The sequence below is a fragment of the Dryobates pubescens genome, chromosome 20 (genome assembly GCF_014839835.1).
Source record: "Dryobates pubescens isolate bDryPub1 chromosome 20, bDryPub1.pri, whole genome shotgun sequence".
Lineage (NCBI taxonomy): Eukaryota > Metazoa > Chordata > Aves > Piciformes > Picidae > Dryobates > Dryobates pubescens.
The window spans coordinates 179,963-203,335 of record NC_071631.1 but is presented as its reverse complement, the minus strand read 5'-3'; the positions used below and the strand labels follow the sequence as shown (position 1 = coordinate 203,335).

Below are 23,373 nucleotides of genomic sequence, written 5' to 3'. Positions count from 1 at the left end.
TGTCGCATCCCGATACTTGAGCTCCTCCCCTCCCCTGGGCACAGCCTCCATCCCAAGGCAGAGGAGGACCAGGGGCCATCACAGCCCTCTGAGACCCCCCCAGACAAGGGGCTCCCTGAACACCAACCCCAAAACCCGAGGGGAAAGCAGAGCCTGTCCAGCTCCTGTCCTTTTCCCGGTCAAGAGGTGCTCAGCTCAGGCAGGGATGGTGCAGAGAAGGGCCTGTAGTAAGCCCAGACTAGGGAGGGTCGCCAAAAGGACCCTGTCCCTTCCGAGTCCAGGGGCTGCTTACATGGGGCAGGCCAAAGGGGAACAGAAAGATGGCTGCTGGGCATGGAGTAATGGTTCCCTGACCCAAAATCCATGCAGTCTGGCTTCCATGGCTACTTGCCAACATCTGCACGAGGTGAGTCCAACTTGCTACAAGCTGCTGCCATGGGCCAGCTCTGCTCCACAGCTCCAACACGATCAGACTGCCAGTGGGACACCATCAAAACACTTCCCTGGCAAGGTAGGGGATCCAACCCTTCACAGCTGTGGACAGAGGGGTGCCTGCCTGGTCCAAGCTGCCTCTGCCACCTCCTTTCACCTCACAAATAAACCATTCAAGTGTAGATGGATTTCAACTTTTAATGCAAAAAAATAGCCAAACACATCCTCTGTCCCCCTCCCCATCCATCCTCCCCAGGTGTGTTTCCTTTGCCGTTGTTTTGCTTAATATTTCCAGCCAAGCAGCCCTCCCAAACCTCTAACGGCCCCTGCTGCTTCCCCCCTGCTGTCTTCCCACCGTGGCCAAACCCAAGGGACTCCCAGCCACAGGGCACGAACCACACCAAACCAAAAAGAGGGAAAGGCAGCAAACAACGGGGCAGGCATTTCATCAACGTGCCAACTCTAATCCTGCCAAGAGATTACAGGAAGAAAGAAGAAATAAACCAAAATTGCAAAACTTAAACCACCAAACAAGTAGCAACAAGCAGGGAGCAGCCCCAGCACACCGTGTAAACAGGAGCTGCCCCGATCCGGAGCACAGCTCTCCCGGACAGCAGCAGCACAACATGCTCTGTGCAGCCCCACGGTGCCCAGCCCCGGGGCAGCTGCTGGAGCTGCAGCTCCAGGGGAGATTTTGCCTTTAAGCAAAAGGCTTGGACGCGACCTCGGAGGCTCCAAGCCCAGGCTGCAGCACCGAGCCCGGCCGGGCGGGGAAGGGGATGGGGGAAAAGTGCCACGGGCAGAAGTGGGATTGGGATAGCATGACCCTGAGACTGGGCAGAGGAGTTCCAGGGCTTTGCAGCTGGGAAATCTGGGAAGGCTGAGAGCAAACAAATCATAATAATAATAAAAAAAAGATATAAACCAAATCTGTGTGGGAGAACAGACACAGTAAGGACAGGGTTACTGCTGCCTTCCCCAAAACTAGAATAATCAGCATTAAAAAATCCTGGTTGAGGTGACAGTGGAGAGTCTGACAGAAGCCCCTCCCTGGAGGAAAACAACACAAGTGAGGTACCTGTTCCACCCCAAGCCATCACCCTCCCACAGTGACACCAAGGCTCCAGCCACTGCTGACTGTCCCTCTGAAATCAGCAATGGGGGGCCAGGGAAGGCAGGAGCAGAAGCACCGCGAGGACTCATGCTGGGAGCCCTCCTCCAGTTCCTCCCAGCTGTTAGAAGAGATCCAATCTCCATGCCCCTGCCAACAGGTGGTATTGTTCAATGCTCCACAGAGCTGGAGCCTTTTCCAGGTCTCCCACGTTTCTCCAGCTTTGTTTGTTCAAAACCCCAAATTCTCTCTCCGTTCCGTGCAGTCCGATGAGAATATCCCAGGGCACAAAGGGGGGGCTGGAAAAGATGCTGAACAAAAAAGCCCAAAATAAAGTAATTTCCCAACTCTTCCCCAAACCGCTGCTTGCCTTCTCCACTAGTCCTCCAAGACCACAATCTCCACGTTATGGACCTGGTGCTGATGGTCCTCCACATCCCCCACCACTTTCTCCTCAGTCCTCAGCTCTGTCTCCAGGATCACAGCTTTGCCCTCTGCCTCGTCCGTGTCCACTTCGGGGTCCGGCGCAGGGTCGATCTCGATGATGGTCTGCCCATCCTCTGAGGTGCCCTCCACAGCCTGGATGGTGGAAGTCAGGCCAGACTCCATGGCCACCAGTTCCACAGGGTTGACCACGGTGGCCACATTTGCCAGGGCACCGCTGTCCTGCATGGCTGCCGAGCTCAGCAGTGCCAGGCTGGAGGACGGGTGCAGGGTGACGGTGTCGGAGGAGCTGGTCTTGGAGGAGGACACCACCGTGGCATACCGGAACAGCTGGGAGCCAGAGGGCAAGGTGTGAACAGTCACTGGGCTGGAGCCCTGGCTAATGGTTGCCACGGGGATGTTGCCCACAGAGAACTGCTGCCCGACAGGGGCGATGGCGATGGGGGAGATGACAGTGAACTGCGGCTGCTGGATGGGGGTGGAGGGGCTGAGGACGGTGGCGGAGGCTGGGCGCTGCAGGCGGGGGCGCTTGGGGGGCTTGGGGGTGCTGACTGGCATCAGCACCACATTCTGGATGGTTTGGGACTTTGCCTTCTGGTCCTTGGCCAGTTTCTTCTGCTCTTCCAGCTGCCGCTCCAGGTCTGCAAAGAGAAGCGCAGCAGCATGTTGGGCTGGGGCCAGCACGGGGCAGGAGCTCACGAGGACTCCATTAAACCCCAGGTTTGCAACAGGAGGGCTTCTAACCACTCACTTGAGCATCACCTTAACATTTCACTCAAGGTCAAACTGCACTGAATTAAAAGGCTGGATTCTTCCTTCCCTGGAAGGAGCCTCTGGAGCTCACCCAGTCCAATGCCCCCTGCCCCAGCAGGGCACCCACAGCAGCTTGCCCAGGATCACAATGGCCGGGGGGGGTTAGAAGGTCTCCCGAGAAGCAGACTCCACAACCTCTCTGGGCAGCCTGCTCCAGGGCTCCAGCACCCTCACACCAAAGAAGTTACTCCTCTCCTGCCAGCCCCGCAGACGTGATCCATGTTCTATACCCACTCTGCCTGCTTTATCTGGTTGTCAGTGCAAGCATGAGCAACAGGCAATATATTTCTGCTCCCCAAGCTAGACCCACCTACAAGGGAGAGTGGACAGCCCTCCCTGGGCAGTAGGAACTGCTTCCTGAGCTTGGATGGGTCCCCTCCCCAGGGGGGACAGGGTGCAGGACTTGCCCAGGTCAGTGGAACATGCCAGCAGCCAGGCGCAGCACAGTAATCTCTGTTAACCAGGGCAGTAGGGGACTAGGACACCCCAGATAACAACAGGTCCTACAGGACACAGTGAGGAGGGAGACACATCCAGCCAGAGGCTCTGGGGAATCCAGGTCAGGTTCTTGGCCTTGGCACAGGAGGAGCCGTTGAAGACACCAGATAGTTCCACACCAAGGCAAGGAAAGAACTCAGCACCCCACACACGGAGCAGCTGCTCAGCTCGGGCACAGAAGCGCACTGCCAGCAGCTTGGCTGACTGCAGCACAGCTCTGAGCTAGCAGCACTTATTTCCTGATGCACCCCCAGCACCCTGGCTGAAGCCAAGTGTTGCCTTTGAGCTGCTGAATGCTTCAAGCAACTGCTCACTGTGAGGCAAGGGAGGGGAGAAATTCCACAGAAGACCTGGGATGGAAAGGGACCAAGATGGCTTTGTTTTGGGGCAGGTGTATTGAACACTAACTCCAATCTGGTTTGTGTGTTGAAGGAAAGTCACATCAGCTCCCAAGAGCAGCAGCAGCAGCAGCATGAGAAGCCTTACCAGGTGCTGACTGTACCTGCCAGTGTGTAAAGAAACTGCTCCTCTCCTTGCTCTGTCTGGTTTTTCCTGTTGTCCAGAACCTTCTTGACTGTATCCATCAGGCCAAAAGTGTGGGCAACGTTGTTCAAGACTGCAGCATCTGCAAGGAAAGCACGCGGGGCTGAGCGCCTCGTCCCACGGGTGGGAGCTCAGAAGGTGCTCCTGTGACACCAAACATTTCTGTGGCTTTTGGTAAAACTGTCTGCAGGCTGCCCATGGCTGAATCCCCATCCCTGGAGGGGTTTAAAAGGGGCAGAGATGTGGTGCTGAGGGCCATGGGTTAGCCCCAGCCTTGGTGGAGTTAGAGAACGGTTGCACTGGAAGATCTTAAAGGGCTTTGCCAACCGAATGGTTCTGCGATTCTTTCTCAGCTCTTTCACAAGGGCTGGCTGACAAGAGCAGACCCAGCTCCTGCACCCTTCTGACATCCAAGGACAAAATGATCCCATTCACAAGAGAAAGGAAAACAGAGCTGTGTCAAACTGCTGCAGATGAGAGCATCATCAGCAGTCAGAGATACGAACGAGCTCTCCACCTACAAATCATCTCCTGCTGCTGACAGTGGCATTAACCTGCCAGCTCCACTGAGAGCTGTGCAGAACGCCTGTTCTAATGCACTGACTTCAGTCACAGCTTCCAAAAGCTGCCACCTACCAGAGAGAAAGATTCATCAGCCCCAAGGCAAACTGGAAAAGAATCCAACATAGAGATCCTGGGGAAAATGGAGGCTTTGGCTGCAAGGATGCTCTCGCTGCAAGAGGTGCTCTCAAACCCTGTGCTCACCAGGGCATGTGCTAAACTGGATTAAGGAACTGATCCAAGTTAAAAATATCCCTAAAGAGTTATTTTTAACCCAGATTAGTTTCCCCCAGATGGTCCAGCCCCCAAAACAGGTTTTCTGGCACTAGTGAAGACAGGAGAAGTGAGTGGGGCAGAACCTTTGGGAGCCTGCACTATCAGAGAGGAAAGTGTTTGGTTAAGTCTGGTCTGAGGAGTGAAACTGGGCAGGCCTCCACACCGGCTGGGAGCTGAGGAGAGTCACCCAATGGTCTCAGCAAGCTGCCAGGGTCCCTTTGCTTGGGGCACAGGGTGGCATGTTGAGTCCTTGTGCCTTGAAGCAAAAGCACTTCACAGCTGGGCAGGGTGAGTCACACCCAGCCTCAGCTAATGAGCAGCAACTCGATCACCATCCTGACTCAACAGCTTTAAAGGCTGGGGATGGATCCTTGTCACTTCCGCCTGCAGCTACTCTTCTGAGCATCCTTCCCACCACAAAGCCAGAGGCTGTGGCTCACCACCTACCTGTCATCTGGAAAGGAGACTGACCCAGCCTCTGCTGGACACCTCTTAGGACCTCTTCAATCTCCTTCTGGATGTTGCACACCACCTCTTCCATCAGCCCCACATCAGCTATTCCTTTCCAGAACATCAGTGTGTCCTCTGGTACCAGAGAGGGAAGGAGAAGTCACCACCACACACAAACATTTGGCATCTTCCCCACAAGGCTACCTTTAGCCTTTCAGGAATGAGTTGCTGTGCAAGATACAAAGGAGAGGGGAAGAAAACAGCCAAGAAGCAGCCTAAGCTCACCTGAGATCTCCTCTGTGTCCTTCTTCATGCCCTCCTCAGTGGCCATGGTGACCGCAGCCGTCAGGGCCGAGTTCCACTCGATGCCCTCCTCCATGCTCTCCTCTGACAGTGCGATCTGGGTGATGCTCCCTGCCAGAGAGGCAACCTCAGCTCCCTCTGTGGCACTCAGAGTGACAGCCCTGTATCCCTGTTGTGCTTTCCTTCCCAGGCTCTTTTTAACCCTCTCGTGGTCAGGTTGTTTGTGTCTGGCTTCTCACGGCAAACATCGCTGCTCCTCACTAGAGCTGTGACTATGGAAAGCTCTGGAAGGAAAACCTTCAGCAAGCAGCCTGGGGTCTTGGCACAAAAGGGGCAGAAAGGCATCATCAGCAGGGAGCTCTACACCCCAGAGATGCCCAAATCTCTCAGGAAATGACAGGGCCAAGGTCCCAGCTGGTTTATAGAGGGGAAGTGGATCTGACTTGATCCTAAGTTTCTGGGTCAGATTTGGGATGAAGCCAAGCTGCAGGCACTGTAAGGTTTCCTCATGTGCTTTCCTGGAGTCTCCTCAACCTGTGGACAACCCTGGCACCTCAGCCACCTGGGCCTCAGGGCAATGTGACCTGCCCAGGGGAAAAATGCGGTTTGGCTGGGAGAAGTCTTGCCACTGGACTTCAGCAGAAAGGTCACTTTCTGCACAACATTCCCTGAGAATTTGCAGCTGGGGTGACAATCAAACTGTGTCCAGCCACCCTGCCCTGCTCATGGCTGTCCAGGTGACATCCAGCAGGCTGCTCCAGAGGAGGCTGGCATCCCTAAATCCATTCCTGAGCATCAGCCCATCTCCTGCCTTTGGAATCGACCCTCCAATAGAAGAGAGACGAGTTCTCTCAGGTGTTTTCTCCCATGATGACCCCAGCACAGGGATCCCTTCAAGGTGAGCCTGCCCCAGCTCCTAGGGGCTGTTCTCAGTCATGGCTGCTTTCCAGCTTTCATGTTACTGTGGAGCAGAGCTCCCTGACCAGAGCTGCTGAGAGCCCTCTGAGTGAGAAGCATTTTAGCATTTTCCTTTCCAGAAACCAGAGTGGTCTCCAACAGTGGCACTGCAGGCTGGAAGCCCTCTGCTGTGAGGCCTGGTTGAGGGTTGGGGCTGTTCAGCCTGGAGAAGAGAAGGCTCCAGGGACACCATCTGGTGGCCTCCCAGTGCTTCAAGGGCTGATCAGAAAGCTGAGGACAGACTTCTGAGCAGGGCCTGTTCTGACAGGACAAAGGGGAATGGTCTGAACTGAAAGAGGGAGATTGAGACTGGAAAGAAGGGAGAAATGTTTGACACTGAGGGTGGGGAGAGCCTGGCCCAGGCTGCCCAGAGAGGTGGGAGCTGCCCCATGGCTGGCACCATCGCAGGTCAGGTTGTTTGGGACTCTGAGCACTCTGCTCTGGTTGGGGGTGTCCCTGCTGCCTGCAGGGGGTTAGGCTGGATGAGCTTCGGAGATCCCTTCCCACCCAAACTATCCTGCGATCCCCTCACTGCCCCTGGCAGAAGGTGCAAGGTGTGTGCGGAGCTGATCAGGTCTGGTCAGCCCAGGGAGGGGAGATCAGTGCCAGAGGGAAGCTCCCTTGGCATTGCCACCCTGGATTCCTACCGTCAGCAGATGTAGGAGTCTGCACCACGCTCTGCTGGCCTGGCACCGGTGCCCTGGCACTGCTGATGAGGAGATCAAACTTGGTGCTTCTGCAGGTGTTGGTGCAGACCTTGTCGTGCTGGTAGAAGTCGATTTGCCCTGAGTCCATCATCTTCCTGTGCAGGGAGTGGGGAGAGAACCAGGCTCAGCTCAAATCAGCCTGGAGACAAAAGGCAGTGTTCCAGACAGGGCTGCTACAGCCATGGGGGGGGGGGGTGGAGAAAGGAAGAACCAGCACTGCTCTGCACACAAAACATCTCCTGCAGGGCTTCCAAATGGCAAATACGCCCCCAGCCTCACACACAGCCCTGTTCCACCCACACCCAGCAGCAGGTCTCCCATGCAAGGCCAGAATGAGGAATTTTGCCCCTCAGATCTCTGCAGGCTGCTGGCCAGGTGACTTGAACTTCCAGGAGGTCCCCTGGGGACTACAAAGCAGACAAAGCTGGGGACCCTGCAGCCGTGATGCCCCGAAGCCAGGCACAGCAGGAGGCAAGACAAATACCTCAGCATGATTCCTCCCAGGCGAATGGCTCTCTTCCAGTCCTTCAGGGTAGACTTCCCAGCCAGGTGAACAAAATGCTTGGGGCTGATCAGTTGGTCATTGAACTGACAAGGAGATAAAGAAGGGCTCAGCAAACACAGGCTAACATCTAGGCTATCAGGGGCATGCAACACAGCCTGTCCACAGCTCAGCTAAGCCCCTACTTCTACCCAGAGAGGGGAGCTGCTTCCCAAATCCTGAACAGCTTTGAATCCCTCAGCAAGGCTTCTCACTCCAGGGTGGATCTGCCTGCAGGGATGACCTGACAGCCACCAGCACCCAAAGCACATAGCTCCAGCCAGGAGCAGGCCTGAAGGCCTGAATGCATGGCCCAAATTAGCTCCTTCTCTGAACACCAACAGTCATCTTGGAGACCCTAGGCCATAGTCCTGTGCCACCAAACAGCTAGCTGACACAGGCATTCACTTGGGCATCTGCCCTGCCCTGCTCCAGTGATCAAGGCAGCTCCTGCTGAGGGGCAGCAGGAATGCAGCAGCACAAGTGGCTCAGCCTCAGCACATCCACTGGTTCATGAACACTGCCAAGTGGAAAACATGACAGCAAGATTTCTCTTCTAAGTCCCGCCTGCTCACTGAGGAGGTGACAGCAGCAGAGCATCAGGATACCAAGGTAAAGAGACAAGGAAGAAGAGCTCTGGCAGATCTCAGTTCACATCCCCTGCCTGCCCTCAGCTCCACATGCCAAACATGACTCTGAGCAGTAATAAAGAGCAGTGCTGAAATCTAAAGGGGGTGATAGAACTTCAGTCCTAACCCACTCCTCCCCTGCTCCTCCCCATGCCAAAACCAACTGCAGCATTAACAATCCAGCACACTGCAAAGGCAAAGCCACTCAGCTCCAGGACAAGGCTCAGATGAAAAGCAAAAAGAAAGTCCTGTGAAGGTCAGGCACTAGACCTTGAGAGCAGAGGAGGAATCAGCTGTGAAAATTCCCTCACCTTTACACACTTGACATTAATTCCTGGACAGACAAACTTCTTCCAGAGCAGGATGGCTTTGCTCTCCCCACAGGTGATGGGATAGGCGATCTCGATCTCCTCGTTCGTTTCAATGGTGCTGGGGTCTGAGGGAGGAATGGCTGAAAATGAAACTTTCACCCAGGAAGCTCAAATCCCACAAGGTGGGAGCTGGAAGCTCACAGGTTGTGAGACCTACATTCAGGAAACCAAAAGAAGGGCCATTCCCAGCTCAGGATCAGTCTTCTCTTGATCTTCTGCAATTGCTAGCTCTGACAGCAAGTGGCATTTGCTCTTTCACAGAGCAACACTCAATAGCAAGCTCATCTATGAGAAATGGGATCAGAAACCCACCAGAGCTGCAGGGGGGGCAGTGAGAACAATCTCTGTGGAAAGCACAGAGAGCTCTCAGATTCCTTGGAGCTCTGGCAGCTCTTTAGCAGCACTATCAGATATTTACTGATAACCTCTGGTAAGAAGGGTATCAGAGTTTCTCTGGTACTGCCTGAAGACCCACACCCACTCGGGAGGAAGAACGCCAGTGACCACCTAATGACAGCACCCAAGGACAGGAGCCTGTTCCCACACACTCCTCAGGATGGCAGGAAGCACACAGAGCTCTGCTGGGTTCTCCTGAACATCCAACCCCAATTGCCTGGCTGTTTTTTCAGCAGACTCAGAGTCAGATGCCTCAGCCAGCAGAGACACAACCACATCCTCATCACCCTCACTCCTGCCTGCTGGCATCGCACAGCATGACCAGGGTGAAGCCTTGGCTCCCCTGCACCCCGGGGGAGCCCTTACCAGTGACTGCAGGAGAGCCAGGATCTCAGTTCCAGCACTTTGGGCCCAAGCAGTACCAGCAGACTCTTATTCCAGAGTATGCCCAGACCCTGCACCCACATCCATGCCTGGGAAACAGCATCTGCAGGGGCAGAGCCAGAAGGAAGCCCAGCGAAGGGGAGAGCCCAGCGCAGCAGTGCCCAGCCCTGCAGAGGGGACCCTGCCCATGCCAGCAGGAACTCACCCAGCCCTTCCTCCAGCTTGTGCAGGGTGTGGGCCTCAACAGCCACCACAGCAGCCCCGGCCTCCGAGCCCTCCTGGTAAATCCTGTTGGGAAAGTGGCCACCCATGAGCAAACCACAGGGATCACAGCACAGGGTTACAGCTTTGGGCTGTTTCTCTCGCCGGCCCCCAGCGGGCCTGGGGCCTGCACATGGAATAGAGAATCACTTAGGTTGGAAAAGACTTTAAAGATGGAATCCATCCATGAAACCAGCACTGCCAGGGCACCATCAACCCACAGGGCTCAGCACCACATCTCCACAGCTCTGAAACCCCTCCAAGGATGGGGACTCCACCACTGCTCTGGGCAGCCTGGGCCAGGCCTTGACAACCCTCAAGAGGAAGAAATTGTTCCTCATGTCCAACCTTAACCTCCCCTGGGGAAACTTCAGGCCATTTCCTCTTGTCCTGTTGTTTGTTACTAGGGAGAAGAGCCAAACCCCCACCTGGCTCCAGCCTCTTCTCAGGGAGGTACAGAGAGCAACGAGGTCTCCCTCTGCCTCCTCTTCTCCACACTGAACACCCCCAGCTCCCTCAGCTGCTCCTCCTCAGCCCTGTTCTCCAGACCTCTCCCCAGTTTCCTTGCCCTTCTCTGGACCTGCTCCAGCCCATCAATGTCCTTCTTGGAGTGAGAGGCCCAAAACTGAACCCAGTATTTGAGGTGTGGCCTCAACACTGCTGGATGGAGGGGCACAATCCCTGCCCTGGTCCCACTGACCACACTCTTGCTGATCCAAGCCAAGATGCTGTTGGCCTTCTTGGCCACCTGGGCACAGGCTGGCTCATGTTCAACTGCTGTTGACCAAAGAGATTACAAATCCCAAGAGGCAGAGGCATTCCCAGTCCTGCCACTCTGTCCCCAGAGTGGGCAGTGCCAATGAGACTGCTCTGCAGTGTGCTTCCCTACGCCTTCTCCTCTGGTTTCTGACAGTTACTGACCACCACAGGAAGCAGAGCTCAGTGTCCCAGGATTTCCCTTCCAGCCCCGTGTGACACTGCAGTGCTCAGGGAAGAGTTGCTGACAGGCCTGCAGCCACCCTGCTCTGTGAATATGATCAAACTGGAGCCAGCAGAGTGCCTGATCCAGAGTGAAGATGAAGTGCCTGGTGGCAGGCAGTTATGCGCAGCGGCTGCCAGTGCTGCCACAAAATTGCCTCTGAAATCCCAGCTTCATTTTGCTTTACAGCAGGGTTATTTTAGGGGAATACTGGCACACAGGCACAGACCACCACCCACAGCAGCTGCAGTGTGACAAAATCCCACCCCGGCCCAAAGAGGGAAGAGGGAGAGTGGGAGGATGCGTGGTTGGGGCAGCACCACAACCACCTTGCTGCTTCCCCACTGACACAGCCCTTGTGGTCCAGAGACAGCACCGCGTGGACCTGCCCCCACAGGGCAGTTTCAGTCCTCAGAGGCCCCACGACAGACACACACAAAAGCTTTTTTGCCTTGTGTTTTTCTCCCCACCGTGCGTGGCACAGAATGGATGCACACCTGGAACGTACAGCGGCGCTCAGCCCCCGCACCACAGAAACCCACAGGGACACCCCCACACCCTCCAGTCCCACCCCGCACCTCCCACACCCCCCAGCACCATCCAACTCACCCCTGCTGCACCGGCTGGAGCTGCAAGATCACTTGGGTTTTGGTATCCTCCGGGTTCTCCCCTTCATTGCCGTCACTTGGTACAACCACCACATCGCCCACAGGGACGCTCACCTCGGCGTTCGCCATCTCTCACATGAAGCCCGGCGCCGGCCGTGCCGCGGTGCTGCAGAGGGCAACGAGGAGGCAGGTCTGTGCCGCGGCTGCACCGCTGCCTGTGCGGGCAGAGGGACAGCAGCAGGCTGAGCATCATCGCCCAGTGCCGCCGCAGCACAGGCCGGGCCAGCCAGCGCTGCGGGGCCGGCAGAGCAAAGCCCCAGCCCCAAAGCGGGGACCAAGCATTTCAAATTCACCACCGGAGACCGCAAGAGCCTACCAACACACACGGGGGCTTCTCCTCCACTGCTGATCACAAGAGCAAGGAAAATCTTATCTGATGACACAAACCCACCAGAGGCAGAGCCCCCCAGTGCCATCCCACTCCTAACTTCCCTGGATCCACAGCTCTCGAGCCCCACAAAGCCTCACGACGGGTTTTGGCAAGAGCATTTCCCAGAGAGCTTCTGCCCAGGGCTGGCAGCACCTCCAGCTGCCCTTGGGATGCTCTAATCCCTTGCTACCAGGCTCATGCCTGGGACTGACCCTTCCCACCACGCAGGGGTGCAGAGCAGCTGGCACTTGTGGTGGCAGAGGAGCTGTGCCAGAGCTGACCTGAGCAGGGGTCAGGGGGCTGCGCCTGCTGCTGTGCAGGGAGGCACCCAGGTGGCTTTGTTACTGCTGTGGGCCAGGATCCCCTCCACGGGGATTAAATCTTCTGGGAAAGCTCTTGTGTCAGGAAGACCCCAGGGCAGGTGACAGCGGGGGCGGTGCCCCACGGCCGGGACGCAGTGGGACAAATGAGGAGAGGCGGTGGCACACGGGGGGCCAGGCCACGCACCCCCGGGAGTCGCCTCTCACCTCGGCCGTGTTCTGCACTGCTCAGGGCTTCTGACACCCCGGGCAGGCCAGAGCCGGCCTGGGGCAGCGCTCCCCGGTGCCGCTCCCCCAGGACCCGACCGTGGGATGGCAGGACCGCGGCTTCCTCAGGATTTCCGGCACGGGTGGATGGAGGAACCCCAACAGTGACCGGGTCCGGGCGCACCGGAGCCCAGGCTGCTGATCGGAGCAGGGTGAGGGGCCGGTGGGACCCCCGGAGGGTCTCCCCTCAACCCCAGGAACCCCGAGGACCCGGTGGGAGCCGCTGTCCCTCGCTAGGCCTCCGGGAGAGAGCGATCCCCGCGGCAGGCAGCGCCGAGCGCGGCTCGGGAGACACACGAAGCCGAAGGGTCAGAGGCCACCGCCGCCCCCCCCGGGGGTCGGGGGTCAAGGGCGGGGGGACGGCGGCCGGGCCCCCCAGGCGGCGCGCGGCGGCGGGGCGGGGCTGCCAGGGGGAGGGGTGTGGCCCCCCCGCTCCCCCCCTCCCCCCCCCCGCGGCGCGCGACGTCCGCCCTCGCGGCGGCGGCACGTACGGCGACGCGCGCTGGGGCGCCCCCTCCCCTCCCCTTCCCTTCCCGGCGGGCCGGGCCAGGCCGGGCTGGGCCCCCTCCCGCCCCGCCCCGCCCCGCCGCGCCGCGCCGCCGCCGCCTGGCCCCTCCCGGCTCCCGTAGCGCGGCGCCGGCCGGCACTTACCGTCGCCGAGCGGCAGAGTCCGCGGGTTGAGAGAAGGGGGAGGAGGAGGAGGGGAGAAGGGGGGGAGGGGAAGCGGGCCGGGCAGCATTGAGCATGCGCAGTAACCGTCGCGGCCTCTGCCGCCAGCACTTCCGGCCGCCGCCTGCTTTGAGGGGCCGGCGGCGCTCTGCTTCCCCCTGGCGGCGCCCGGGGGCACAGCCCCGTCAGGCCAGTTCACGAGTGACGGCGGCGGCGGGGAGGGTGCAGAGTGGTGGAATCGGTTTGGTTGGAAAAGAACTACAAGATCGTTGAGTCCGAACATTCTCTAACTCTGCCAAGGCTGGCGCTAAACCATGGCCCTCAGCACCACATCCCTGCTTCTTTGCAACGCCTCCAGGGATATAGATTCAGGCTTTGAGAGCCCTTTCAGTCAAGAAGTTTCTTCTGAATTCCAACCTAAACCTGTCCTGGGGCAACTTGAGGCCATTTCCTCTGTCATTTGTTCCTAGGGAGAAGAGGCCAACCCCCACCTGGCTCCAGCCTCTTCTCAGGGAGCTGGCGAGAGCAACGAGGTCTCCCCTCAGCCTCCTCTTCTCCAGGCTGAACATCCCCAGCTCCTTCAGCTGCTCCTCCCCAGCCCTGTTCTCCGGACCTGTCACCTGGCCCTTCTCTGGCCCTGCTCCAGCCCTCAATGTGCTTCTTGCAATGAGGAGCCCAAACCTGACCCCGGGATTCGAGGTGTGGCCTCAGCAGTGCCCAGCACGGGGCACAATCCCTGCCTTGGTCATGGTGGGGGTTGCCCTCACACCCCCATCCCCATGGAGTATCTGGGGCGTCCCCAGCCCGGCCCTTGGGATCCTTGTCCCGCAGCCCAGAGCGCGGCCGACCCCTAGCGGTGGCCTGAAGCACACACGTACCCCCCCGCGCCGGTCCGGCCGAGCCCGCCGCTGCCTGCTGTGCCGTCTAACTGACAGCAAGGTGGCCCAATGGCGGCGCGGGGCCGGGCAGCGGTAGCCAATAGGCGCGGCGGGCTGGCACGGGGGCGGGCGCGGGGCGGTGGGAGCGGCGGGGCCGCGGCGGGGTCGGTGACGGTGACGGCGGCGGCGGGATGCGGACGGGCGGCGGGGCGGCGCGGGGGGCGCTGGTGCTGGCGCTACTCCGCCGCTGCTTTCTGATGGCCTCGGTGGGGCTGCGCCCGGCCGGCGGACAGGACGGTGAGTGTGTGTTGCGGGGCACCGGGAGACGACACCAGGATCTCCGCTCCCACCGGCACCCCAGGGGCTCCACTTCCTTTGCTGGAATGGGCCGTGAGCCGCGCACGGAACTCAGACCGAGACTGGGTCTAGGACCGGGATGGGGACCGACACCGGTTCCGAGTCTGGGGCCGGGACTGGGACTGTGTCTGGGATGGGGACCGTGACAGGTTCAGTGTCTGCGACCGAGTACGAGATGGGGACCGGAACAGGGACCGAGAGCAGGACTGGGTCCCAGATGGGGACCGGGACAGGGAGAAGGATCAGAGAGGATTCTCCTTGTCCCGCTACCGATCTGGAACGGGCATCCCGGTTCCGAGCCGGGACGGACTCCTCACTGTGCCTGGACTGGGATTAGACCAGGATGGGCTTTCCGGTAGCGAGACGGGACCGGTCCCCGCTGACGCCACACCGGGACGGAGCCCTCGCGACCCGTCTGTCCTAGTACTGATGCAGGACGGGGCTCCCGCCGTCCCGAGATCGGGACCACACCACAATGGGGACCTGGCGGTCCGCCTATCCCGGTATCGATCCGGGGTGCAGTCTTAGGCATCTCTCTGCTCCGGTACCGGACGGGACGAGCCGCCCGCTACCTCCACCACTCCCACATCTCCTCAGTGCCGCATCCGCCTGGTCTCGCAGCTCCCGCCCCCGCTGCCTGTCCCGCTCTGCTCCCGACGCCGAGGTGCCGCCTGCCCCGGCAGCCCCGGATGGGCTCCATCCTTCCTGCAGGGGTTTCCTCGGGAACCGCTAATCCCGACGTCCCCGGTTCTGCCCCAGTTTAAGAGTATCTGACAGTAACGAGCAGGAGAGCCGTGCAGCGGGCTCCGTCCCGGGGGGTGTCGCAGTCCCCGTCAGCGTTGCTCTGGAGACATTTGCATCTGCCGGGGGCCGGGAAAGCCCCTCGGGGACGTTGAGCCCAACCTCATTGCGAAGGCACTGGGCGCAAGAACGAGAAGTGAAGAGACAAGAACGAGGACATCCTGAGCATCGCCCCCAGCGTGGGATCACCGGGAGCAAACCCCCTCTGCCTTCCCCACGCGGGACTTGGGAAAACTTCCCACAGAGAGTTTCAGCGGATCCCAGACCTGCCGGGGGACACAGGGAGCTCTGCCGGGGCCGGCAGCGTGCCGGGCTCTTCCCCGAGCATCGCCCTGTTGTGTCTTTCCCGCATCCTGTGAGAAAACAAACAAATCCCTGGCAGGGATGACATGGCCGTCGCCTCACCCTCGGAAATGCCAGTTTCCCCCAGTTTCCCCCAGCTGTCCCCAGTTTTTCCTTTACATTTTTTTTCTTTTTTTTTTTTTCTTTATTTTTTTTTAATTGATCTTTATTTTTTTCCCCTTGGGGACAGGGGTGTGGCACATCCACAGCTCCCCCCTGCCCCCACCGTGGGATCTGCTTTTGCCATTCCCAGCCTTCTCAGTATCTTCCTCAGAGTCAAATCCCTGCATATGCCTGCAGCTATTCCCTTATCTCTGCCATGTGCTGGCCGCGCTTGGGATGCTTTTCCCAAGAGTTTCCTTTCCTGGGATGGGTGTCCACAGCTCCTCTGCACCCTGGTGTGGGGTTGGAGCTGGCAGGGTCTACCCAAGACCCCCAGCTTGGGCACACACACCAGGCTGTCTTGGCCAAGAGAGTTTTCCATGTACATACCAATGACTCCAACTTTCCTTGCCAGAAACTCCCTCCAAATACCCCAAATTTATCTCCCCACCTCCGGGAGCTGCTTTCCTGACACCCCAGGGTCCCTCGTGCTGTTATCCCTATCCAACCTGCCCCTGGTGACCCCCACTGCCCCAGATCCTTCCATAATGGAAGACACTGCCCAGCCAGGATGGGGAAATTCAGGGTTTCCCCCAGTACTGCATCCCTGCCCAGAGGATGTTCACAGGATGAACCCCCTCAGTTTGGCCACCAGCCCTTCCCGCAGTCCTCTGGGGGGGGTTGGCATCTTTCACCTCCGGCTCCCCTTCCTTTTTTTTCAGCCCTGCAGGATTTTTCCTGGCCGGTGCTTTGTGCTGTCTCCCGGCGACAGCGAGGGGAGCCAAGGCGGGGGCGAGGCCGTGCCTGCCATCACTTGTGTGGGATGGTGCTTGGCCGCAGCAGCTTTCTGGGGACGGGGTTGTTGTAATGACAGAGCCCCACATCTCCCCAGCCCATGTGGAGGGGCTGAGCAGTGCTTCCCCCCAAATCCCTGCCAGTCCTTGCACCCCAATCCTGTCTGATCCCTGACACTCAAATTTCCAGGATATTCCCTTGTTCCCAGGGGTGATGAGCCTGGAGAAAAGCCCCTTCTGAGGTGGGTGCTGGCATGAGGAGATGGGGGTGTAGCTGCCCAAAGTCATCCTCAAGTTCAAGGCTACAAGCTGGGGGCTCCCGGGGCATTTTCTCCTTGCATCCTTTTGTATCATCCGAAATTGGGGTGCTCCTGGCCTGGAGAATGGAGAGGAGCTGGAGGTGACAGGCTGTGCAGGGTCAGGGGAAACTGAGGCACCTTCATCCCTTCATCCTCCTGGGGACTGTCCTCGATGTGGGGAGTGGCCAAAGCCCCCCCAAAAAAAGATTTTTCAGTTGAAGAAAACGTTTGAAGGGGTTGAAGGTGCCTTAGGAGTGTCTCCTGGGGCTGTGTCAAGTGAGGAATCTGAAGCAGGGAGCAGCCTGGCTCATGTCCCCCCGCTCCCCGGTCTCTCCGCAGGGGATGGCTGTGGCCACACGCTGCTGACACCCCACAGTGGCACCCTCAGCTCCAAGAACTACCCGGGCACGTATCCCAACAACACCGCCTGCCGCTGGCGGCTGCGGGCCCCCCCGGGCACCTCCCTGCTCCTGGCCTTCGGGGACGTGGATCTGGAGCCTTCGGAGCGCTGCGCCCGCAGCTCCCTTCTGCTTGCTGACCCCCAGGCTGGCACTGCCTATGGTAAGTGCGGGGGTCCTGAAGGGAAGCTATTGGACGTGGTGGGGGGCTTGCGGGAGGTGGCAGGACACCCAAAAGGGCCGTGCGTGCCGGCGGGCGGGAGGTGGCCGTGGCCCCGCCGGGGTCCCGCGGCTGACGCCGGCCCTTGAGCAGTCCCAGATGTTTGTCGGGAAGCGGCCGGAGCAGGCGGAGGTTGTGGGCTCTGTCCTGCTGACTCAGCCCCGGGCTCTGGCATCCAGCCTCATCCTGCTTGGGGTCCCTGCAGGGGTGGCAGCCTCCAGCTCCTGGCTTGGCCAAGGGGTCTCCGACATCCAGGGGCGTTCCAGAGCCCCCAGCTGGGTGGGCACGGTGCCAGGCATGGCAGTGTCTGTCGGGTGTCATCTGCAGCTCGTCTGCGTGGCTTTGTGCACCGTGCAGAGCTCCCATCCCATCGCTCTGCTGATCCTGTGACATCCCAGCACAACACACTCGGCCCCTCACTTGCCCAGGCAAGGCACAGGTGCCCTGGATGGGGAAAGAGGCACAGTCTGACCCCGTGGGGGCTTTTGCCATGGGGACACAGAGACAGCTCCTTGTCCCCGGGCAGTGATGCCTCTGCTCAAAGCATCTCTGGGCACCCTGGCACCCCAGTGGTGGCCGTGAAGCAGAGCAGAGAGATGGGGCAGGGGTCTGTCGGTGATGGCAGCCCAGGGACTGGGGCTACCTCTTGTTCCCATTTGGGACTAGAGATGTCCCCAGGGAACCTGCCTGCCTGCTAAGCTGGTTTTAGTCAGGGAGATGGAGACGGCAAATTAATTTAGATTCAAGAGGGAGGATTTAAGAGGCAGCCTCAGCAGTGCTGTGAAAGGGGAGCTGAGGGAAGCCTCTGTTTTGGGGTCCTGTGGGGCCATGCCATGTGTGACTGTCCTGGCAGCAGGAGACATGGTGGCACACACCCGATCAGGGCTGGTGGCCACTTGCATCATCCCAGCTGGCGTGGAATGAAGAGGCCCTGGATCGAAGGGTTTCCTGGAAGTGGTGGGGGGGTCCCTGACCAACCAGCACCCTGCCTGTCCCTGTCTGGGGAGGTGAGGACATCTCAGGGTGCCCCCTGGGAGCCTGTTTCAGGTCCTCTCCCTGTGCCTGGGGGCTGCATCTCCCCTGGTGCTGCTCATGACTGTGGAGGGCAGAGGTGAGGGACTTGGGACAGGGTGAGCTGCAGGCAACTGTGCCCCTGGTCATGATGTAACTGCTCTGGGAATGGAGCCATCCTGGGCATGGAGCCATCCTGGGGCTGAGACCATCCTGGGCTTGCAGCCACTCTGACATGGGGCCATCCTGAGGTGAGGTTACCCTGGGGTTAGACCACCCTGAGGTTGGGACCACCTTGGCATGAGACCACTCTGGGGCTAGTACCACCCTAAGTACAGCACAAATGCCTGAGCCTCTCTGGTCCTGTCAAGGGCTAAGCCAAGGCAGGTGACATTGCAGGGTTGGGGTGCCCCTGTCCCTTGGGACCACCAGTTGTATCCATGACCCCATCCCTGCCATCAGGGCCCTACTGCAAGAACGCTGTCCCTGCCACCCCACTCCTGGTGACAAACTCCAGCTCCGTCACGGTCCTGTTCAACAGCAGCAGCCACCGCTCGGGACGAGGCCTCCTCCTGTCCTACGCCACCTCGCAGCACCCAGGTAGTGGGCACCATCCCCTAGGGACTCCCCTGTGCCTCAGCCTGGGGGAGGGGGGGGCTTGGCTGGGGGGGGGGGAAGCTCCTTGCTGACCCCAGGGTGGGCTTCTGTTGCCCAAAGCTCCCTGAAGACCCAAGTTTTCCCTGGGTTGGGGGAACAATGTGGGAGACCTCCAGGTTACCTGGGACCCCTCCCAGCACCTTGGGGCAGTGCTGCTGGCATGGCACTGATGGCAGCAGGGACCAAGGGGCCATCCCTGGGGTGTCCTGGGAAGACGTGGGTGCTGTGGGGCTGGTGAGGGTTCCTCACTCTGGGGTGTCCCTGCCTTGCAGACCTGGTCTCCTGCCTGGTTCGAGGCACCCACTACACCCAGGAGCACATCAGGTGAGTGGTCAGGGGACGAGTGGTCCCTGCTTTGGTGTCCCCTACCCTGGCATTGCTGCTGGTCCCTGTCAGCCCTGCTTTCTCCTCATCCCTCTCCTGGATGCTCCCTATGTGCTTGCCCTGGGCCTCTTGGGGTGCAGCTGTGCTGTGGTGGGGAGCAAAGGAGGTACACAGGGGACTGGGGCAGGAGCAAGCCCCGAGCCCCCTGCTGTGTGTTTCAGTGTGTACTGCCCCGCGGGCTGCAAGGACATCGAGGGGGACATCTGGGGCAACCCAAGCCAGGGCTACCGCGACGTAAGTGCAGAGCACAGCTCACCCCCAATGAGCGCCCCCCGGGAACGCTCCCCAGCAGTGGCTGCTGCTTGTCCCTTCCCAGTTGAGAGCAGGGGCTGGGTCTAGCCACGCGGTGCCCCGTGGGGTGCAAGCCCCTGCAGGGGCCTGCTCTCAGCCCTGCCCTGCTGCCTGCAGACCTCAGTGCTGTGCAAGGCGGCCGTGCACGCCGGGGTGCTCGCAGACGAGCTGGGGGGGCAGGTCAGCCTGTCCCGGGAGAAGGGAATCACACTCTACGAGTCGGCCTTTGCCAACGGGCTGCACTCCAAAAGGTAGGTGAGGGGGGCACTGGGGACCCCGAGTGCACCCCCCACCCGGCTGTGCGACCGCTCCAGGCTGACACCGGGGACCTGCCACCCTTCCGTTGCAGAGACCCCACCTGATGCTCTCCCTTCTTTCCTCCCCTCAGGGGATCCCTCTCTGAGAAGCGGCTCTTATTCCACAGAGGTACTTTTTGTCCTGGTTCCCCTGAAAGTAAGCCCTGATTCTGGCTGCCAAACCTGGTGCCGTCCCCCATGCCATGCCTGGCTGGAGGCTGTGGGCTTCCAGCCTGCCATCTCCCATTGCCAGCCTGTGGCAACACACTGGAGGTGGCTGCCTTCAATGCCTCATCGTGGTGGCATGAGGTGGATGCGCTGGGCCAAGACCGAGCCTGGGTGGCTGAGCGGGCAGCGCTGGGCACTGCTGGCCACTCCTGGGCAGCTGACCCTAGCTCTGAGGCCACCTGGCTGGAGCTGGACCTGGGCACCCGCAGGAACATCACAGGTGAGTGTTGGCCTTTCAAGGGGGAACAACAGCTGCCCTTGGCCCTGTGCCACCCTGACTGCTGTCCTCCTCCATATGGTGATGTGTGCCAGCCTCACTGATCCCTAAAACAACTGTCCAGAGCAGGCTCCTCAGAGCAACTTGTGCCACGGTTTTACTGGTGCAAGCTGGGATGCAGACAGCACCAACCCCCACGGCTGTCCCTTCCCCCTGCCTCACCCGCAGCCGTTCCCGGGCCAGACAAGTTCATGTCGTGCTCCTGCCTCTGGTGCCAGCCAGCAGCTTTTGTTCGGCCAGAGCCTGCCCAGAGCGGAGGCTTTGTGCGGCAGCGGCTGGCGACCGCGGCCAGGAAAATGGAGACATTGTGCAGAGGGAGGCTGGAGGAGGGAGGAATGCGAGGCTGGCATCCGGGGCCAGAGCTTATCAGCTCCTGGGGGCAGACTGGGGGGCCCAGCACTTGAATCTGCTACCCAAACCTCCTCCCAGGGCTGTGAGGGTCCCAGGGGGGTGACAAGTCCTGTGCCCGATCGCCTCCCAGCAGGGCTCTGGGTATCCCAGAGGTGTAGGTTATTCCAGCTGGTAAAGCTCTAGGGGGCATGCTGGGGCCCAGGGTGCACCCCAAGCCCTTCCCCAGCCCTACACCCCCGCAACTGACAGCAAGGCCCACCCTGGCTTCCACCCCGGGCTTGCTCCTGCTCCGCCAGGCATCATCACCAAGGGCTCCTCCGAGCACCACAACTACTACGTGAGGTCCTACCGGGTGTCCTCCAGCCGCGACGGGAAGAACTGGAAACCCTACAGAGGCAGCAGTGGCCAGGAGGACAAGGTGGGCATGGGGAGGGGACCATGGGAGGGGCTGCAGACCCCCCACCCACGGGCATTCAGCCATCGGCTCCCTCCTCACCCTCTCGGGCAGGTCTTTGAAGGAAACTCTGACAGCCACGGGGAGGTCTTCAATGCCTTCATCCCCTCCATGGCCGCCCGCTACGTCCGTGTCACGCCCCAGAGCTGGCACCAGCGTGTGGCCTTGAAGCTGGCCCTGGTGGGCTGCCAGCTGGCACGGGTCCGTGCACCCCGACCCTACGGTGAGGCCTCTCACCCCACACCCATTGATGTCCCAAATGTCCTCTGAGGACCTCCACTTACCTGTGGTTGTCTCACAGCCCATGTTCCATCCCACAGTGCCCAGCATCCCCGAGGAGGTCCCTGTCCCCACCAGCCACCCAGCCAGCCATACACCCATCCCTGGCGTTGCCCTGGACCCACAGAAGGCTGGTGGGTGCCATGGGGGGGGCTGTTCCTGGGGTGCAGCATTGTCTTGTGGGTGCTACAGGCACCAGTAGACCCACTCGGGCTTTAAGATGCCAGTTTAATTTTCCTTCTTTGGTGGCCTGAGTGGGCTCCTGGCACCCATGGGTGCAGAGGGGTGGGACAGGGCACACGGTGGGGCTGATGCTGCCGTCACTCCCCAGGCTCCATGCTGCTGGTGATGCTGCTCATTGGTGGCTTTGTCCTCCTCTGCTCCAGCCTCCTGCTGCTGGCTTTCCTCTGCCACAGGAAGAGGTGGGTCCCATCCTGCACCCTGCTTCACCCCCAGCACCACCTCCCCAAAGCCTGGCAGCTCCGTTTGGCTGCTCCCTAGGTACTGAGGGGTGCAAGCCCCTTTGCAGTGGGTGCAAGAAGGTGGGGGGTGGTGGGAACAGAGTGGCTGGGACCCTTCACCCCCATCTTGCTCTCCCCATGGCAGGAAGCTGGCAGCAGAGCTGAACTGTGGGGTCATGAAAGGTAAAGGGTCCCCAACTCCTCCCTGGGGGTCCTGCTGGGCTTCAGGAGGGGTGCAGATGGTTCAGAGGGTGCTGCTGCTGAGCCCTGAGCTGTCCCACCCCCAGGGACACCAGTCTGTCCCCAAGGGACATCCTGTGACAATGGGGGGGATTCTGTTCTCACTCAGGGTACCCCAAAGTGGAGTCGAGCCAGGTGTGCTCCCTGCAGAGCCTGCAGCCCCCTGGCTCCATGCTCACCTCCTTCCCCACCCCACCCATGCTGGGGGACCTTGGCCAGACCCATTCACCAGGTAAGGCCATCAGGGTGTGAACAGGTCCCACTGCACCATGTTGCTGCCCATTGCCCCCATCTCCAGCACCAGTCTGGTCCAACCCCAGTCCTGCACCATCGTTCTGTGCAAAATGGAGCCCCTGGCATGGCCAGTAGCAGTATTTGATTATTATAATCATTATTTTGTTATTCCACCTTAAGCCCAGGCTTGGGCATCAGAAGGTTGCTGGAGGGCACCAAGAGCCCCTCTCCATGCTGGAGCAGAGAGATGTGTCCATCACCATGGGTGGTTGTCCTGCCCTGGATGACTTTGGCACACACCTGCCCACTGTTTCCCAGCCCAGGGCATCCAGACGTGCTCGGGTTTTGCACCCACGGGTGCTTCCAACGTGCCCGCACGTGGAACGGCACCGTGACTGCCGCCCTGCTGTCCCCCCAGCTCACAGCTCGGTGTCCCCATTCCAGAGTATGCCGAGCCAGACCTGCTGCAGGTGAGCCCCAGCAGCCAGCCAGGGCCGTCCACCTTCAAGCCCTTCCCAGACGAGGGCTACACGCTGCCGCTGGTCGTGAGCCATTACGATGTACCGGGGAAACACCACGAGTACGCCGAGCCGCTGCCGCCGGAGCCCGAGTACGCCACGCCGTTCTGCGAGCCCGAGGCCGCCGGTACCCACCGCAGCCCCTGCCCGGCCGGGCTGCCCGGCTGCCCCCCGCTGCGCTACGATGCGCCCACCCTGCGGCCTGCCGAGCTGGCCGGTGGCGGCCGGACTGCCAGTCCCGGCGGCGTCGATACTCCCTCAGCGGAAGGCTCGCCGGGGCACTGTCCCCTCTCACACGTTTACCACGAAGCCTTGTGAGGGCTGGAGGAACTGAGCGGCGCGGGGGAGCCCGGCGACGGTGGCCCGGGAGGTGCCGCGCTCAGGGTGCAGGGCCCTGGGGAGGTTTTTTAAGAGCAGTTCTATTTAAATACAGATCTTTAACACAGCCGCTGCCCCGCTCTGTGCCGCGGTCCCGCTCTGTGCCGCGGTCCCGCTCTGTGCCGCGGTCCCGCTCTGTGCCGCGGTCCCGCTCTGTGCCGCGGTCCCGCTCT

General features: G+C 60.2%; 2 protein-coding genes across 5 annotated transcripts; one reads left to right on the top strand and one right to left on the bottom strand.

Moving 5' to 3' along the window:
- Positions 1-658: 658 nt before the first annotated feature.
- Positions 659-12,996, bottom strand: GMEB1 (glucocorticoid modulatory element binding protein 1). 4 transcript variants are annotated; one of them, XM_054170750.1, is made up of 10 exons: positions 12,933-12,996; positions 11,266-11,479; positions 9,622-9,704; positions 8,577-8,701; positions 7,580-7,683; positions 7,036-7,190; positions 5,414-5,542; positions 5,126-5,263; positions 3,801-3,923; positions 659-2,628 (listed from the first exon to the last, which is right to left on the bottom strand). In XM_054170750.1, the coding sequence occupies exons 2-10, from the start codon at positions 11,391-11,393 to the stop codon at positions 1,922-1,924; spliced, it is 1,692 nt and encodes a 563-aa protein (XP_054026725.1). In that variant the 5' UTR covers positions 11,394-11,479; positions 12,933-12,996; the 3' UTR covers positions 659-1,921. The 4 variants fall into 4 exon arrangements, with proteins under 4 accessions (XP_054026725.1, XP_054026727.1, XP_054026724.1 ...); XM_054170752.1 differs by having other exon boundaries at positions 11,266-11,430; positions 12,933-12,985; XM_054170749.1 differs by lacking the exon at positions 12,933-12,996 and adding an exon at positions 12,222-12,608.
- A 901-nt stretch (positions 12,997-13,897) lies between these two features.
- Positions 13,898-23,258, top strand: LOC104304214 (discoidin, CUB and LCCL domain-containing protein 1). Its single transcript, XM_054170876.1, has 17 exons — positions 13,898-14,002; positions 14,258-14,688; positions 14,945-15,122; positions 16,730-17,084; positions 18,615-18,752; positions 19,082-19,133; positions 19,355-19,427; positions 19,602-19,735; positions 19,873-19,910; positions 20,034-20,228; positions 20,933-21,054; positions 21,145-21,313; positions 21,411-21,503; positions 21,701-21,791; positions 21,976-22,013; positions 22,180-22,302; positions 22,749-23,258. The coding sequence occupies exons 1-17, from the start codon at positions 13,898-13,900 to the stop codon at positions 23,138-23,140; spliced, it is 2,727 nt and encodes a 908-aa protein (XP_054026851.1). The 3' UTR covers positions 23,141-23,258.
- Positions 23,259-23,373: the final 115 nt, after the last annotated feature.